The sequence below is a fragment of the Denticeps clupeoides genome, chromosome 9 (genome assembly GCF_900700375.1).
Source record: "Denticeps clupeoides chromosome 9, fDenClu1.1, whole genome shotgun sequence".
Taxonomy (NCBI): Eukaryota; Metazoa; Chordata; class Actinopteri; order Clupeiformes; family Denticipitidae; genus Denticeps; species Denticeps clupeoides.
In genome coordinates this window covers 11,075,327-11,091,707 of record NC_041715.1, presented here as the reverse complement: position 1 = coordinate 11,091,707, position 16,381 = coordinate 11,075,327, and the positions used below count along the sequence as shown (strand labels likewise).

General features: G+C 42.4%; 2 protein-coding genes across 5 annotated transcripts; one reads left to right on the top strand and one right to left on the bottom strand.

Annotated features, from left to right (window-relative positions):
* Nucleotides 1-735: 735 nt before the first annotated feature.
* Nucleotides 736-3,904, top strand: mettl21cb (methyltransferase 21C, AARS1 lysine b). Of its 2 annotated transcripts, none has more exons than XM_028992017.1 (6): nucleotides 736-811; nucleotides 1,086-1,195; nucleotides 1,273-1,427; nucleotides 1,532-1,649; nucleotides 2,476-2,747; nucleotides 3,212-3,904. In XM_028992017.1, the coding sequence occupies exons 2-6, from the start codon at nucleotides 1,114-1,116 to the stop codon at nucleotides 3,329-3,331; spliced, it is 747 nt and encodes a 248-aa protein (XP_028847850.1). In that variant the 5' UTR covers nucleotides 736-811; nucleotides 1,086-1,113; the 3' UTR covers nucleotides 3,332-3,904. The 2 variants fall into 2 exon arrangements, with proteins under 2 accessions (XP_028847850.1, XP_028847848.1); XM_028992015.1 differs by having other exon boundaries at nucleotides 768-955.
* Nucleotides 3,776-15,840, bottom strand: tfdp1a (transcription factor Dp-1, a). Of its 3 annotated transcripts, none has more exons than XM_028992013.1 (12): nucleotides 15,443-15,840; nucleotides 12,844-12,898; nucleotides 12,672-12,738; nucleotides 12,455-12,558; nucleotides 11,899-12,020; nucleotides 10,759-10,924; nucleotides 8,524-8,670; nucleotides 7,902-7,970; nucleotides 7,602-7,753; nucleotides 6,256-6,422; nucleotides 5,119-5,194; nucleotides 3,776-4,930 (listed from the first exon to the last, which is right to left on the bottom strand). In XM_028992013.1, the coding sequence occupies exons 2-12, from the start codon at nucleotides 12,853-12,855 to the stop codon at nucleotides 4,771-4,773; spliced, it is 1,242 nt and encodes a 413-aa protein (XP_028847846.1). In that variant the 5' UTR covers nucleotides 12,856-12,898; nucleotides 15,443-15,840; the 3' UTR covers nucleotides 3,776-4,770. The 3 variants fall into 3 exon arrangements, with proteins under 3 accessions (XP_028847846.1, XP_028847845.1, XP_028847847.1); XM_028992012.1 differs by having other exon boundaries at nucleotides 15,686-15,838; XM_028992014.1 differs by lacking the exon at nucleotides 15,443-15,840 and adding an exon at nucleotides 14,991-15,267.
* Nucleotides 15,841-16,381: the final 541 nt, after the last annotated feature.

Sequence of the window (16,381 nt, the reverse complement as noted above, 5' to 3'; positions counted from 1 at the left end):
TGTAGTTACAGCTAAAAATGGCTTAAACAACAAACAGGACGTCTGTATCTACGCATAAGAGTTATTTGTTGTCCCCACCCAGACAATTTTGACCAACCTCTCAGGACAGATTATAGCATGCAATGTTAGTATGTAATCAACAGTATCCAGCAACCCAGTAACTAGTGCTTCCTGTTAGAACATCACCCTCCTTCTCCATTCATTAGTCATGTTTGACTGGACAACTTAATGATTTTCAGGTCATGAGGACAATAGAGTTTACCACAAATATGCCACTGTAATCCATGCAGGTGGAATTTTTTAACGTGCAAAAGACATGGCATACATACATATCCCTAGGTAGGTCTTCTGCTGAAATGCTATGGATAGAGATCTAAAGAAAAAACAAAAACTTAGCAGCTACGGGTCCATTTCTTTACCTGCTAGACCACCACTGCCCCAAGACTATGAGTGAGTTGCCTTCGAGCAGCAACAGTTCCACTTTGAAATGAATGCATTCTTTCAGAGAAAGAGAGAGAGATTGCCTGAGTTTAAAGGGGTTACAGCCATTTGCTGACCTTTCTCATACTACATAGATGTGCTGGGCTTTCTTTCGACAGGACAGAGGGGGCTTTGGACAGCTTTTCTCTGCCTCCATCTCTTTCGTAATCTGTTTCTCATCCCACCACGCCCGAGTTCCGCTCACGCCTGTAAATATAGCTCAGTGATCACACGAGTTTGCCTGTAGGGATATGGGCCCTGTGCAAATCCAGGAGAGATGTGAGCTTCAGAAGATCCGACCAGCCAAACCCAGCAGAAACTGGACACAGAGGTTGGTACAGGCTGTACACGTCATTTAATACTTATGCACGGACTTGATCACACAGGGGCTGATTGGCAGCTAGTAGGTTCTCTATAAAAGCACAGTGAGCACAACTGAAGGCAAAGAAGAGCAAAAGGAGATCACAGCTACTAGGTCAGAAGACCTCCAAATATAAGATAAATATAAGTAGTGAATAAACATGTTATTTAGACCATGTTCATTTACATTATTACACAAAATGATAATGTTTGGAAGCATTAATTGTCTTTTCATCTGATTGCAGAACAAGGGCTTGAATTTGTTTGGTTACTATGGAAATGTTGCATAAACCCACAAAAAAGCATCAGAAAGTAAACAAGACTGGCCTCAGAGATGGAGACGTTAATGAAGAAGGTAAGTGTCCCCTGCAGGTTGTGTGTGTACATCTTGGTAATTTGGACCATTTTATGTGACCTGTTCACTGGCCTCAGGCACCAAAGTGATGTCTGGTGAAGCCCTGAGTCGGCGGAACGTTTGGGAGCCGAGTGTCTTCTATGGCCTTGGCATAGAAAAGTTCTTCTTTGCTGGACACGAAATTGAAATTCGGGAATCCCTGGATTCCTACGGTGCCCTCGTTTGGCCAGGGGTAACTTGTATTTTTGGTTTGGAAGTGTTATTAAGTGTTGGTGTACTGTTAACTGGATAAAAGTGCATGTTAATGGGTAATGGAATGTGTGTGCTCACTGGCAGGCTCTGGCTCTGTGTCAGTACCTGGAGAACAACCATTTGCAGATGAACCTGCAGGACAAAGCTGTGCTGGAGATCGGAGCAGGAACTGGTCTGGTGTCTGTGGTGGCATGTTTACAGGGTAAGCAACTCCACACAAGTAAAAGCGAGGTGCTGCACTGCAATTCAACACAAGTCACATTCTGTCAAAAATGTAACACAGCAGAACTTTGTTGGTGAGCTCAGTTCGGAACAGTGAGTTCTAGAAAATGATCTCCTCCCATGTACATATGCTGGAAGACAAGGCTTTGTACATTATTACATTATTTGTTACTCAGCATTTGAAAAATCTGGCAAAAACTGAATTTTTTTCATACATATTAGTGAAATGGCAGTTTTGAATACGCATGTCCATGTATAAGGACGGTAACACTTTTTTGTTGGACTGCAATACATTTTGTTACCTTTCATGACCTTTATACAGTTTGCTGATAATGGTTCTATGCTGTGCCAAGCCCTAAGACTACTGAAAACCTTTCAATAAAGGGCCATACAAAATCAACTTTTTGAAAATTCATCAAGGTATAAAGTGAAGCTATTCAGTTTAGTTTCAGCGCTATGATTTTTATGTTACACAAACATTGCAATGATCTTAGTATTGTTGTTGCCTCTTGTTGATAATTATTCTACACAAATGTAAAAAAAAATAGTATAATGTCTAAAATTTAAATAATTTTTTATTAGATAGATTTTCAGCCTGAAATATGTAACATTCATTCTGTATTAACCAATCACATGGTTCCTAGTTCAAATTATTTATTCCACATAATTATTGTGGAAACAACAAAAAAAAAAATCCATGGGACTATCTATGGTACTAATTCTTAAATGGTTAGCGTAAAGGAAAGTTTACAGGGAGAATACCTGCACGTTAGCTTTTGCAGATGATATACTGTTTGGATTTTCAGGTGCCTGGGTAACAGCCACAGACCTGCCCGACATCCTGAGCAACCTGAACTTTAACCTCACGCGCAACACTCGTAGGCGTTGCCTGTACACGCCACAAGTCACAGAGTTGACCTGGGGTCAGAACCTAGAGCGCACATTACCCTCCTCGATTCTTCGCTATGACTATGTGCTGGCAGCTGATGTGGTCTACCTCCACAAATGTCTGGATGAGCTTCTGCTGACCATGAAACACTTCTGCCGGCCAGGAACCACTCTCCTATGGGCCAACAAGGTTTGACCTTCACCCATCAACTACTGGATCTTAATTATGTAATAATTAGCTGAATGTTATGATAGCTTTATGAGACCACAAGGCAGTGGTAAAAATCGATCAGGCTGTATTCACAATCATACTAATGGCTACTCCTTGTATGACAGAACATCACTAGATTTGTCTATTTACATGTAATTTGTTGTAATTAGTCATTGTTGTTGCTATTTATAATTTCTTATTAAGATAAAAATTATTGGATTTACAAATAATCATTGGAATAATTCTCTAATTATTGATTGTTGAACTTTCCACAATAGCTATCATTAGATTTATAAGCTGGACTTGCTAGAAGAAAAGAGCATTAAATATAAAGCATTAAATGATTATTCTCTTTACAAGCTGGGTGATTATAGCAAAGATATCTGAATAGTCCATTGCAGAATATTGAATTTGAATCTTTTTTTTTTTTTTTTTTAATGCAGATGCGCTTCCAGTCAGATCTGCAGTTCATCAAGCTCTTTAAAGACACCTTCACCACAACTCTGCTAGCTGAAATACCACAATACGACGTCAGGATCTACCAGGCTACTTACAAGGAATAAAGATAAGACTTACCATGGATAAAGGGACAGTGGATATCACAATTATGAATAAGAAAATCGTGTTTTGTGCACATTTGTCGCCTAATAACCTTGAAGACTGTGTGAACCCTTTTTATTGAGGTGGTATATATAGGTGGTACCACTATGCAGCAAAGGAGACGATTTTAGCAACACATAATAGTGGAGTATGTCTCACAAATGTCATTGTTCCCAAAAAAAAAAAAAAAAAAAACATTCTCTGATTCAACCCACGCAAACAAGTTCAGTTCAGAAGACACCTGGGAAGAGTTGGCAACTGTTTTAATAATTTGAAATCATTCATATTCTGGCACCAGGTTAGGCAGAGCCCAGGGAGTGTCACTCCTATAAGACCTGTATGAGTGTAAATTATTCATTCACTTTAACAGAAACATTGTACTCATTTTCATTAACTCGCAGTCCAAAATGGTTCAACATTCTATATATTTATTTTCAAAACATACATTAGCAAAAATTATTTGGAAGTCCGTACATAGAGTTAAAATAATAAAAAAAAGAAGCCCTAAATAAAGCAAATTTGTTTTGTGTCTGCCAGCACTGCTACAGTTTTTACTGTATTACTGACCTGAAGAGAAGTTTAGGAAAAGCAACCTTCAGGGGTTGTACTGCACCACTCATATCATTTGATTAAATAATGGTTGTGAATGACAACTGTTTCATTCTCCTGACTCCAGTCACTGACAAACAGAAAAAGAAATTACAGGCAGTTTTACCATTATAATTATATTATTATTAATTCATATTATTAAGTATAAATTGGACCCATGACCAATTTTGTGAGGCATGGGGAGGGATTTTTTTTTTTTAATTCAATGAAATTAAATAAATAATATTTTTTTTTAAAAAGGTGTCCACACATCTAAACAACTGCCCACTAACAGGGCAAAACGGCAGCAATCTTTGAAGATTCAATTCCACAGTGAAGAAGGCAACAGCCACCACACTAGCTGAACTAATTCTAGCCAATGTGTTTCAAAGAAAATAAAGTACTGAACCAGAGACAATCTATTTCACACACAGGCCACATTACACACTCCCCAAACAACTGGGGATTCTTCTCGGATGGAAGGTCGGCGGGTAAGGCAGGGGTCTACACTGCTGCGATAAAGAAATTCCTCGGCAGGAACGTCCTGTTTCTGCAAGAACTACAACTCCCAACAGCCAACAGGCTACAAGATTCTGCTGGGCAGTTAATGGACCATAGAATCCATCCCAGTGGAGGGTCAAGCGGACGCAGAACTGAGCATACACCCAATCCCCCAGGACTCTCCAAGGCCCTTGTTGATAAATGAGAGAATAAAAGAGTGCGAGAAATCAAGAGAACAGTGCAGCAAGATTACGTTAAAGATAGATCCCTCGAATATGTCCTTGCCAAAGAACTGTGCACTCAAGACCAATGATTAATGATTGTCCTCATCATCCTCGTCATCCTCATCGCAGTCATCATCGTCATCATCATCATCATCTTCCTCCATGTAAGACACTGGGGTTTCTACCCGTGAACCACTGTAGTGAGAATCATTGGAGCTAGAGGCTAGAGTCCCATCTGCTCCACCATCCCTGCATAAAACACAAATGACTCAATTTCACAAACAAAAAAAGCCTGACCATATCATCTCAGCAATCCTGCAAAATGTGAGGCATCTTCAGCAGCCTCAACTCAATTTTTTATTAATTTCAACAGCTTTCAATAAAAATGACTTATGTAAAACAGTTTGGAAATGGCACAAGACAGGATAGTGTCTTACCTGCCCAAATGGCTGCGCTTTCCTTTGGAAGAACCTCCAGTCATGTAAACATTAGTTATTGGACCCTGGGACATTTCTGCAGAAAATATCAGTTTGGGTCTGTGAATTGACTATTGTATAAAGGTAAACACTTCAACAGTGTACAAATTTAAATCATAAAACATAAATATTTCAGTTTCACAAATCAGTTTCTTTAACTGTATCTGCCCGGGGGTGTGTATTGGTAAGGAACTCACAATACGATTACACATTTACATTTACAGCATTTATCAGACACCCTTATCCAGAGAAACTTACAATCAGTAGTTACAGAGACAGTCCCCCCCGGACCAACTCAGGGTTAAGTGTATTGCTCAGGGACACAATGGTAGTAAGTGGGATTTGAACCTGGGTCTTCTGGTTCATAGGCTACTACCACCCACGAGTCACGACACGATTAAATCATGATAAAATCACAATATAATGAGATACTACACATATTGTGATATTCTGTAGTTCGCTGAACAAAACAGCTGTACAGCGCCACCTACAGGAGTGGAGGTTGCACACTGATTCTTATCTTTGCTTACCTCACTAAAGAAAATGCTCAACAGCACAACCTGGTGGACTAAATTTAATGTTGGACTAAATCTGACAAAGAATGTTGAGTATGCACACAGAGTACAGCTGTTTGTTCAGGGAGAGATATTTTGTTGTTTGCAAGCAGCTAGCTCACAACGATGGAGCCCCTTAAATACCATGAAAGGCAAAAATATCCAATGCACACAAGTAATTATCCTGTGTGCACAAGTTAGTGAAAGTGAAGTGATTATCATTGTGAAACACTGCAGCACAGTACACGGTGACAATACATCACCATCAATACGATACATTTTAACAATCACCCTTACTGAGCAGCGGGCAGCCATGACAGGCACCTGAGGCACCAGTGGTACCTTGGTGTTTCAGAATATAAACACTACCTGTCGTTTCTGCAAAATGTTCAGTGTGTAATAGTATGGATGCAAAGTTTGCAGGTATCGTGCTTATTACTTGTTTTTATATGCAAATATGTGGGAAAACTGTGGGATTTGCTGACGGTAACATTGCTCTTCAAGAAATACATAAAAGAGAACACCGCACACAATCATGTCTTACCTGTGACATAGGGCTCCAAAGCCTTGGGAACGAGGTTTCGTGCCACTTTCAGGTCCTCTGCTGAGCACTTGCCAACGTCCAGACCACAGGCCATACCCATTCTCTTCAGAACCTCAATGTCATCATGAATCTCAAACATGCTATCAAAGTTAAAAAGATACTCCAACCTGGGGAGAGATTGAAGCAGCAGTGATAAGAAGGATGGCGTTCAGATTTGTTAATGAAAGAGCAGGATTTATTAGTTTGGTACAATGCTAGTCTGCTATGAGCAGTGGACAGCCATGAAAGGCACTCAGGGTCCCTGAGTGTGTAGAGAAGGTATCTAGCTCAAATCCCAAAATTCCACTGGTTCAGAATATATCAATCTAATATATTGAAACACATGTCTGTTGATGATGTGTGTAAATAGACCATTAACAAGCATCAGAATGACAGATGCTATTTTTTATTAATTGAAATCATTTGCAGAAATTGTGAAACTATTCTGCACCTTAAATTTGATTGAAGTAAACTGAGCTGTAGAACTGTTAATTTTACATCAGTATGATCAGTGTATTCAAAAGTATCTGTCTTTTTAGAACTCAAGTTATGTTTGGAACAAAGCAATTAATTGAACCACTGCAATGCTTTCTTCTTGATGCAGACATTTCATACTGTGCAGCCTTTACCGTTAGTCAATTACTGATCCCATGAGCCTCATTATATTAGACTCCTGGCAGTGGGTACACTGTTCAGTGTAACCATAATAATCAAACAGATCAGGAGGGGCAGCACATATATATCTCTCTGTAATATGTACAGTACAGGCAAACAGTTTGGACACACCTTTGACAAGACCATTCACATTGGTAGATTCTCACAGAAGGCATCAAAACTATGAATGAACACATGTGGAGTTATGTACTTAACAAAAAGCGGAGACCTGGTCTCCACAGTCACCGGACAGCGAGCTGGACCGCAGAGTGAAAGCAAAGGGGCCAACAAGTGCTAAACACCTCTGGGAACTCCTTCAAGACTGTTGGAAAACCATTTCAGGTGACGACCTCTTGAAGCTCATCGAGAGAATGCCAAGAGTGTGCAAAGCAGTAATCAGAGCAAAGAAACTAGAATATAAAACACGTTTTCAGTTACTTCACCTTTTTTTGTTAAGTACATAACTCCACATGTGTTCATTCATAGTTTTGCTGCCTTCAGTGAGAATCTAATGTAAATGGTCATGAAAATAAAGAAAACACATTGAATGAGAAGGTGGGTCCAAACTTTTGGCCTGTACTGTACATATCCTTAAAGGCATCAATTGTAGACGCAACACCATTTAGAGGAAACTGAAAGTGAGTTACACTTACTTGTCATTGGAGATGCTGCAGTCTATGACAGCGTTTTTGCTGGTGTTGATGATGATGAAGGGCAGATGTATGACTGAACTATCCAGCGGCAATGACTTTGTCTGCTGCTCTCTCTGCCTGTTGCGCTGTACCAGTTTTTTGAAGACTATTTGCTGCAAATAATGCATAACGGTCAAACTAATCGGTCAGATAGACTCACTAAACTAAACCAGAGAAGTCAATAAATTAAGGGTGACTGGGCTTTGAGTGGCATCCAGTGGCACTAAGAATTTCTTTAAACAATCACACATTCAGTAATACCTGTAATATGAGCTCCTGAAGCTGTGACTGCTTCTGTCTGATTCTTTCAAGTCGTCTTTGTCTCTCTACCTAAAAGCAAAAGCAGTGCAAGTGATCTCCTTGTCAGTTGCACTAATATTATTCTAGACATGAGAATTATTGTAGTCTGGTAGGTAAGACACTTGCCTATGAACCAGAAGACCACAAAGTCACATGTTCAAACCCCACTCACCATTGTGTCCCTGAGCAAGACACTTAACTTCAAGTTGTTCCAGAGGGACTGTCCCTGTAACTGTAATTGTTAGCTCTGGATAAGGGCATCTGATAAATGCCGTAAATGCCTAAATATAGAAAATTTTACAACTTGTGTGACCGATATATACGGATCAATAATGTACAATATTATCGTACATTATATTGTGCAATAATGCACTCATTCATGCAAAGTTACAGAATTTTAAATATATTTTTAAATGAATCATGATATTGCCAATAATGAAATATTGTAATATTGCAAACGACAGAAGGAAGTACATGAATCAGCAACCTATGACTGTGCAAGTCATATAAGGAATGACATGAATGCAAAAAATTAAATGATCACTTCACTCTTTATATTTCTGCCATAGCGCCAAGTCCTCACCTCCAGATTCTGGCACTCCTGGGCGGAGTTTGTCGGCAATCCAATCCACTTTATCTCCTTCTTCTCCTTGGAGATGATGTTCATAGCCATCAGCACGTTGAGTGCATCATAAACACGTCGCCGGATGTTCTTCTGATCGTAAACATGCTACATGCAACAAAGTCAAACAGGAATATTAAAATCTAAGAATCTTAGGGGTGGTGGTCTAGTGGTTAAGGAAAATGCCCCATAATCAGAGGGTTACTGGTTCAAATCCTGATCCACCAAGAAGCCAGTGAGGTGCAACTGAGCAAAGCACCGTCCCCACACACTGCTCCCCGGGCGCCTTTCATGGCTGCCCACTGCTCACCAAGGGCGATGGGTTAAAAGCAGAGGACACATTTCGTTATACCGTGTGATGTGCTGCAGTGCATCACAATGACAATCCCTTCACTTTCAAAAATGAAGGTTAATATAAATATGAATATAAATAGCTTGTCCTGAGATTAATTCAGTGGTGATGTGAATATGTGTAGACTTTTCCTTTATGGTAGGGTTTATTAAAACTAAATTTGTTATTAAAGCTAGAACTCCAAGTTATACAGGGAGCGCAGAATTATTAGGCAAGATGTAATTTTGAGGAATAATTTTATTATTGAACCACCACCATGTTCTCAATGAACCCATAAAACTCATTAATATCAAAGCTGAATGTTTTTGGAAGTAGTTTTTAGCTATTTTAGGGGGATATCTGTGTGTGCAGGTAACTATTACTGTGCATAATTATTAGGCAACTTAACAAAAAACAAATATATACCCATTTCAATTATTTATTTTTACCAGTGAAACCAATATAACATCTCCACATTCACAAATATACATTTCTGACATTCAAAAACAAAACAAAAACAAATCAGCGACCAATATAGCCACCTTTCTTTGCAAGGACACTCAAAAGCCTGCCATCCATGGATTCTGTCAGTGTTTTGATCTGTTCACCATCAACATTGCGTGTAGCAGCAACCACAGCCTCCCAGACACTGTTCAGAGAGGTGTACTGTTTTCCCTCCGTGTAAATCTCACATTTGATGAGGGACCACAGGTTCTCAATGGGGTTCGGATCAGGTGAACAAGGAGGCCATGTCATTACTTTTTCTTCTTTTATACCCTTTCTTGCCAGCCACGCTGTGGAGTACTTGGACGCGTGTGATGGAGCATTGTCCTGCATGAAAATCCTGTTTTTCTTGAAGGATGCAGACTTCTTCCTGTACCACTGCTTGAAGAAGGTGTCTTCCAGAAACTGGCAGTAGGACTGGGAGTTGAGCTTGACTCAATCCTCAACCCGAAAAGGCCCCACAAGCTCATCTTTGATGATACCAGGCCAAACCAGTACTCCACCTCCACCTTGCTGGCGTCTGAGTCGGACTGGAGCTCTCTGCCCTTTACCAATCCAGCCACGGGCCCATAAAGACTCACTCTCATTTCATCAGTCCATAAAACCTGAGAAAAAATCAGTCTTGAGATATTTCTTGGCCCAGTCTTGACGTTTCAGCTTGTGTGTCTTGTTCAGTGGTGGTCGTCTTTCAGCCTTTCTTACCTTGGCCATGTCTCTGAGTATTGCACACCTTGTGCTTTTGGGCACTCCAGTGATGTTGCAGCTCTGAAATATGGCCAAACTGGTGGCAAGTGGCATCTTGGCAGCTGCACGCTTGACTTTTCTCAGTTCATGGGCAGTTATTTTGCGCTTTGGTTTTTCCACACGCTTCTTGTGACCCTGTTGACTATTTTGAATGAAACGCTTGATTGTTCGATGATCACGCTTCAGAAGCTTTGCAATTTTAAGAGTGCTGCATCCCTCTGCAAGATTTCCCACTATTTTTTACTTTTCTGAGCCTGTCAAGTCCTTCTTTTGACCCATTTTGCCAAAGGAAAGGAAGTTGCCTAATAATTATGCACACCTGATATAGGGTGTTGATGTCATTAGACCACACCCCTCTCATTACAGAGATGCACATCACCTAATATGCTTAATTGGTAGTAGGCTTTCGAGCCTATACAGCTTGGAGTAAGACAACATGCATGAAGAGGATGATGTGGACAAAATACTCATTTGCCTAATAATTCTGCACTCCCTGTATGTGCCAGTTGTGGTTTAGATGGTTGCACAGGTTCTACTTGTTCAGATCTCTCAGTTAGAAGGAATCCTTATTAAGGTAATAAAAATTAGTAAAGGACTTGAGTGGACACTGGACTCACCGCTTCACTGGGTGAGATGTGGCTTTCCACAGAGCTGAACTCTGCCACCAGCTCATCAGCCACTTCGTTGTAGGTGGTGACACCTTTCTTCTGCACCTTCTCACACACCTTCATGGAGAAATGCCTTAGGCCCTTCCCATTCTTCTCCCCCCTTTTACTGCGTCGCCTGTGAGCAGGAAAGGGACAGAAAAGAAATCTCAACTAGAGATTTAATTCCACTGTCCATCTGAGGTCAGTGCTGGGAACCACCTTAGAAGACAACAGTATTCTCAGCTGATAATGATGCATTGCTCTCTGACAAATAAGACTGAAGAGCAAGTAACTAGGACATTACTACATCTGTGATTACTACATCTACATGTGTTCAGATATTGGATTTTGAGGTTAGAGTTCCAAAATTGTTCCAGATGCACCAGACCATACACTAAAGTAATGGTATTAATAGCAAATACCTACCAGTTGCTACAAAATGTTTCACACAACAGAGAGGACTAACTTGTGTCACAGCCCTTCTACTAAATTGCACATAAGGAAAAATTCTGACAAACAGCCAGGCTCACACATGCAACCTCATTTCTCAGTGGTGTGACTTAGGTCGTAGGTCGCACTGGTACGACCATCCGTTCAAGGTGGGCAAACGTCTCCGTAAACTCCCTATGGTTTACACAACCAAAACGTAATTAGATCCATGTATTCTAAACCAATCAGAGATTTTGATGGGCGGGGTCCAGATATTCCTGTATGTTTGAAAGAGTGCATGCTGCAGTTAGACAGAGAGCGGAGTAGCGTGGACCTGTCAGATAGGCAGAGTGGATGTAGCCACGGATTAGAGCTTAAATCAGGCCTTAAAAGTTAGACCCGAACCAGACAAGTACAGCTTTTTAAAAGCCCGAACCAGACATTGTGGCGGTGGATGCCAGCTACCCTGACAGTAGCAACATGCTACATGCACATTGCGAGTCTTTTCTACATAACGCATCACCTGACTGCTCATTTACCTGGCGCAGCACATCTCTAAAAACATTACATGCTGTGATAAATGTATTGGCCAAGCGTAGTGGGTCTTCTGAACAGTCAAAGTTAGAGGAAGTGACAGGGACTCTGGCTGGAAGATGTTGCACCCGGTGGCGTGAAACTCACCCTGTGGACCATGGTGAGGCGTCGGACGGCTGGGACTGAGACAGGAACTGTGAGCTGGGCGTGTGGGGGCTGGTTACCAAAATGGCATTTGATCCACTGGGTCGCTGCGGTGTGCCAATCACCTGCACAGAAACAGGTGGCAAAAGGTCAGAGATGAGATCTGGACATGCAGCCAGACAGTCAGGATTGCTAATCAATGTGAGCATATGGCCATCCTTGAAGAAAAAAAGGGGGGTACCCCCTAGAGCCAATTATTGGACCTCAAGGTACCGTTAATGGCCGAAATATACATGTACGTGGTAAACTGAGGAACCACTTAGGCTTGAAAGGCCCTTCTGTTTACGACTATGTATGCTACACCTGAAAAAGAAAGAGATGGCAACACAAAGAGGAAGTTCTGGCTGTTTTACTTCGCAACATAAAAAAAAGGTTACATGAGATCTTCCTGTCAGAACAGTAGAAAAATCCTCTATTGCTCTGCTTCCTGTGAAATGGTCATACTGCCTCCATGGGCGCCCCTAGCGTTCATGTCCATAAGCGGCACGTGGGAACTCACTAGATGTGATGCAATGTTGACGTTGGAGGGACCCAGCGTCTTCGGAAGGAGCTGCTTTCCTGCAGCTAGAGCCTGAGGATGGACCGTCACCAAGGACAAGACACCTGCAGAAACACATTCGACCTGCTTTAAGTTTAATGAAGCGGTGGGATGAACATGCAGACTGTCATCAGTAGATGACAATGTTGTAGAAAGAGGAGTAAAACCAGAGGATAACCTTTGCTGGGACTTAGGTTCTGGTCAATGAAAACCTTCAGCTCCCCATTAGCTTCAATCAAGCCGGCCTGCAGAGAAAACAACAAGACGTACATTTCTACATGCCCACTGCTGACTTCTCTGCTCAATACAGAGATATGCATGCACAGAGCTATGCATGCGCAGAAACTCACATCTTTGGCCATGTTTGGAGGAACAGTAGTTGAGAAACCCTTCTCTGTAAATTACCTGCGACAGAAGACAAAAAATGGGATACTGTGGTATGTAATAACAAGGGTGTGTAACCATGAAGCATACAAAACCAAAATGGCTTCTTCAAGAGAAAGACATTCTTTTCTTGTGTTACACTGAAAAGATTATAAAATAAGTATGGCTACGTATTACAGATGATGCAACATTCACATCAGAAGTTCGCTGGTTCGAATCCCAATCCGCCAAGGTGCCACTGAGCAAAGCACCGTCCCCACACACTGCTCCCCGGGGCACCTGTCATGGCTGCCCACTGTTAAAAATACATAAAAGCTTACTAACTACATCAGTTTATATGTGATAATGAACAATACTTTAAAAAATTGGCAGATGTTCAGGCTCAAATAATTAATAATCATTTAATGGATATAACTTTGAAACAAGGTATAACAAAAGATAGCACTGGGTATTACCGACTGACGTTTGTAATATCAATGTATGCGAACGACCCAAATAAACAAATAAACGGATCCCCCCAGAAACAGGCTGATCTCAGGACAGGACGGCTATCAGACATGCCTGGACATGCCACTAATTTCTGCCTATAGACAAAAAGTATATATTTTTTTTTATCTTTGCAAAGCTGTTAGTGGCAAAAATATCGACGGATTTTACTGCTCATGCTGGAACCTGCATAGAATGGATGAGAGGGAAACAATAATATTGATGTACAGTGTCTCACAAAAGTGAGTCCAGTCCTTGGGACAACACTGAAGATATGACACCGATATTATGTTAATTTGCTGTCCCCTCTGGCACCAAAAGTGAGTACACCCCTAGGTGAAAATGTGCAAATTGGAGGTGCTCCATGATGTCGTCATAGAGGAGTGGAAAGGGATTCCAGTGGCAACCTGTGAAGCGCTAGTGACCTCAAGAGAGGCAAGGCAGCGCGGGAAAATACTGAGACTCTGGGCAGTTTGAACATTTTCACTTAGGCGTGTACTCCCATTCGTTGCCAGAGGTTTATACAGTAATGGCTGTATGTTCAGCTAATGCATTGTATCAAAGTGTAATATCCACGGTGTTGATGAAAAGAAAGGTATAATAAAATATTTACAAAAAGGTGAGGGGTGTACCCACTTTCGTGAGATACTGTACACTGCGATGCTTCCTTTAGAGATACATTATAAATTACGGGGGTCATACAGCACTTAAAAATTTACTTCATTATTCTGCATTTTGATATTAATAATAATTTTGCTTCCATTAACCATCCAGCGGTTTTGATGAAATGGCGTGGTTTTTTTCCTTTGCACAAAATCGCTGAATGCAAAAGCTGACAGGCACCGTCGACCGATTGATTATAGCTGCCGATTATCGCAGAATCGACAGTGTTGCCGTCTCATCGTTATCGTATCGCGGCAACTGCTGGAATTAGGAAGCCGCTGCGGAGATTTCCTACAGATAAACGTGTCTTGCGTTAAATTGACCTCAACGCGGCCACTCGGAACCAGCAGGGCTGGACCGGGGCAGAAACTGAAGGGAGCGCCACAGCTCGCAGGTCCGGCGTGGGTTTAAACCCACAGAACTCGGCCGTGTTTTAGGAAAAAAAAATAAAATAAAAATCCACTTACATTCACCGACGCTCATGCACTGGCTGATCTTAGGCACCAGGGTCCAGTCGCCCTTCTGCTTCCCCGCTGCGTTTTATATTTTATTGTGTGTGTGTGTGTGTATATATTTATAAAAAATATAAAGAGAAAACGTGGAGATATGTGATTGCACTTTATACCGCCGCTGCCTCCTCCTCCTTCTCCAGTGGGGTTTTCTGCTGGCACGGAGGAGAGGAAGAGGAGGTCTGAAAGCCCCATCACCAAACAGGAAACTGTTCTTTGCATCGGTCGCGGTCGGGGCACGTTACCGATCACGCCGATAGTAAAAAGCGTTCCAGGTTCTGTCCAAACCCGCTGGCGGCCGACCGGCCATCGACAAAATGGATGCGCCGGTCGTGCAGTAGCAGAGCGGGGAAAGTAGTTTTTATTTTTATTATCCCGTTACGCGGGATCGGGTCCATAAAGTCACAGAAATAACCCCCGTCTTACGCATTCGCTGCCACAATCGCCGACCTTACCCTTTACTCTTTAACTTCGTAAAACAGACGATCGGAAGCAGGCCATCGGTCGCGGACGACGCGCGGTGAAAGCCGCGCTCCGTGCTCGCGTCGAGTCGCGTACATAAACGCAGATTTGTCCCACTGACCCCCGGCGGGGGATCACCATCTCGGCTCGACGGGAGCTGCTCCCCGGGACCGCGTTTTCCCCCTCATCCGCCAGCTCTTGGAGCAGTCAGCCATTTTACACGCCGCTAAGCCCCGGCTAACAACACCGACCGCCGGGTTAGCCGGCGCTACAGCTAGCTAGTTAGTTACCTCGCTGACGGGATTTTAACTTTAAACTCAGCCGCCAGCGGGGGAGGGCGTCGCAACGCCGCCCGGGACACACCGGGGTGAGGCAGAGCGATGACAACCAAGTAAATAATACACACATGTAGGTGGCGTGTGTGTTGGGTGGCCGTGTGACCTACATAATGCCGGGCTAAAGCGACACCGGGGTCCCACGTTGGCGGTCAGGCTGGCAGCGTCAAGGGCGGCCGGACCGTGCGACAGTCGGCCGTCGAGTTTTGGCCGCTCGCGTCCCGCAAATGGCGACGCTAACTTGCGTTATGTTTCACGTAACTCCGGCGGAGCACTCTGCTCGACGACCACGTCGAAATAAAAACAGGAGAGTAAAATAAAAATAAGAGACAGGACTTTGCGTAATAGCTCACTTCTTTAGCGCAGACGCGGCATGTTGACCCGGGGAGGGGGACTCGGGTTGGTCCGTAGCGAGCATGCGGGACGCAGGACCGCTCCTCCCGGCTCTGCCGACAGCAGCGAGCCGCCTGCCGCTTCGAAACTGAGCTTGGCGGTGTCGGCGAGCCAATGATGCCGATTGGACGCGCGGAGGCGTGACGCGGGCGGCACGCTGCCACAGAGTCCCGCCTCCGCTGGTTTGTGATTGGTTGGCGCGCTGTGACGCAATCTTCCGGTTCGGTATTACGTTTTTTGATTGAATATTTGCAAATATATGGACATATTAGCATACAGAAGGGGAGGAGGAAAATAAGGAAGTACAAAGAAATACTTTCATATACTTGGATTTATGTATGTAGAATAGAATTATGTAATCAAAGATTTCTAACAAAACGTTATATTTGCTACTGGCCACAACAAAGTCAGTAAACACTGTGGTTCGTTATTACATCGTAATTATAATGTGAAGTGATGGTTAATGTGGGCTTTGTGCCTATATAAAGATTTTATCTGAAATACTGTTTGGATATTCGATCTGCCAGTGTTTCGTTGCAGAACGAACCACCTAATGAACATTGTATTTACAGACACTGTTATCACTATTAGCCAAGTAACAATACCTGCTTGTCACACTAATTACTTAATTGATGGTAACATGAAAGCAGGTTGTA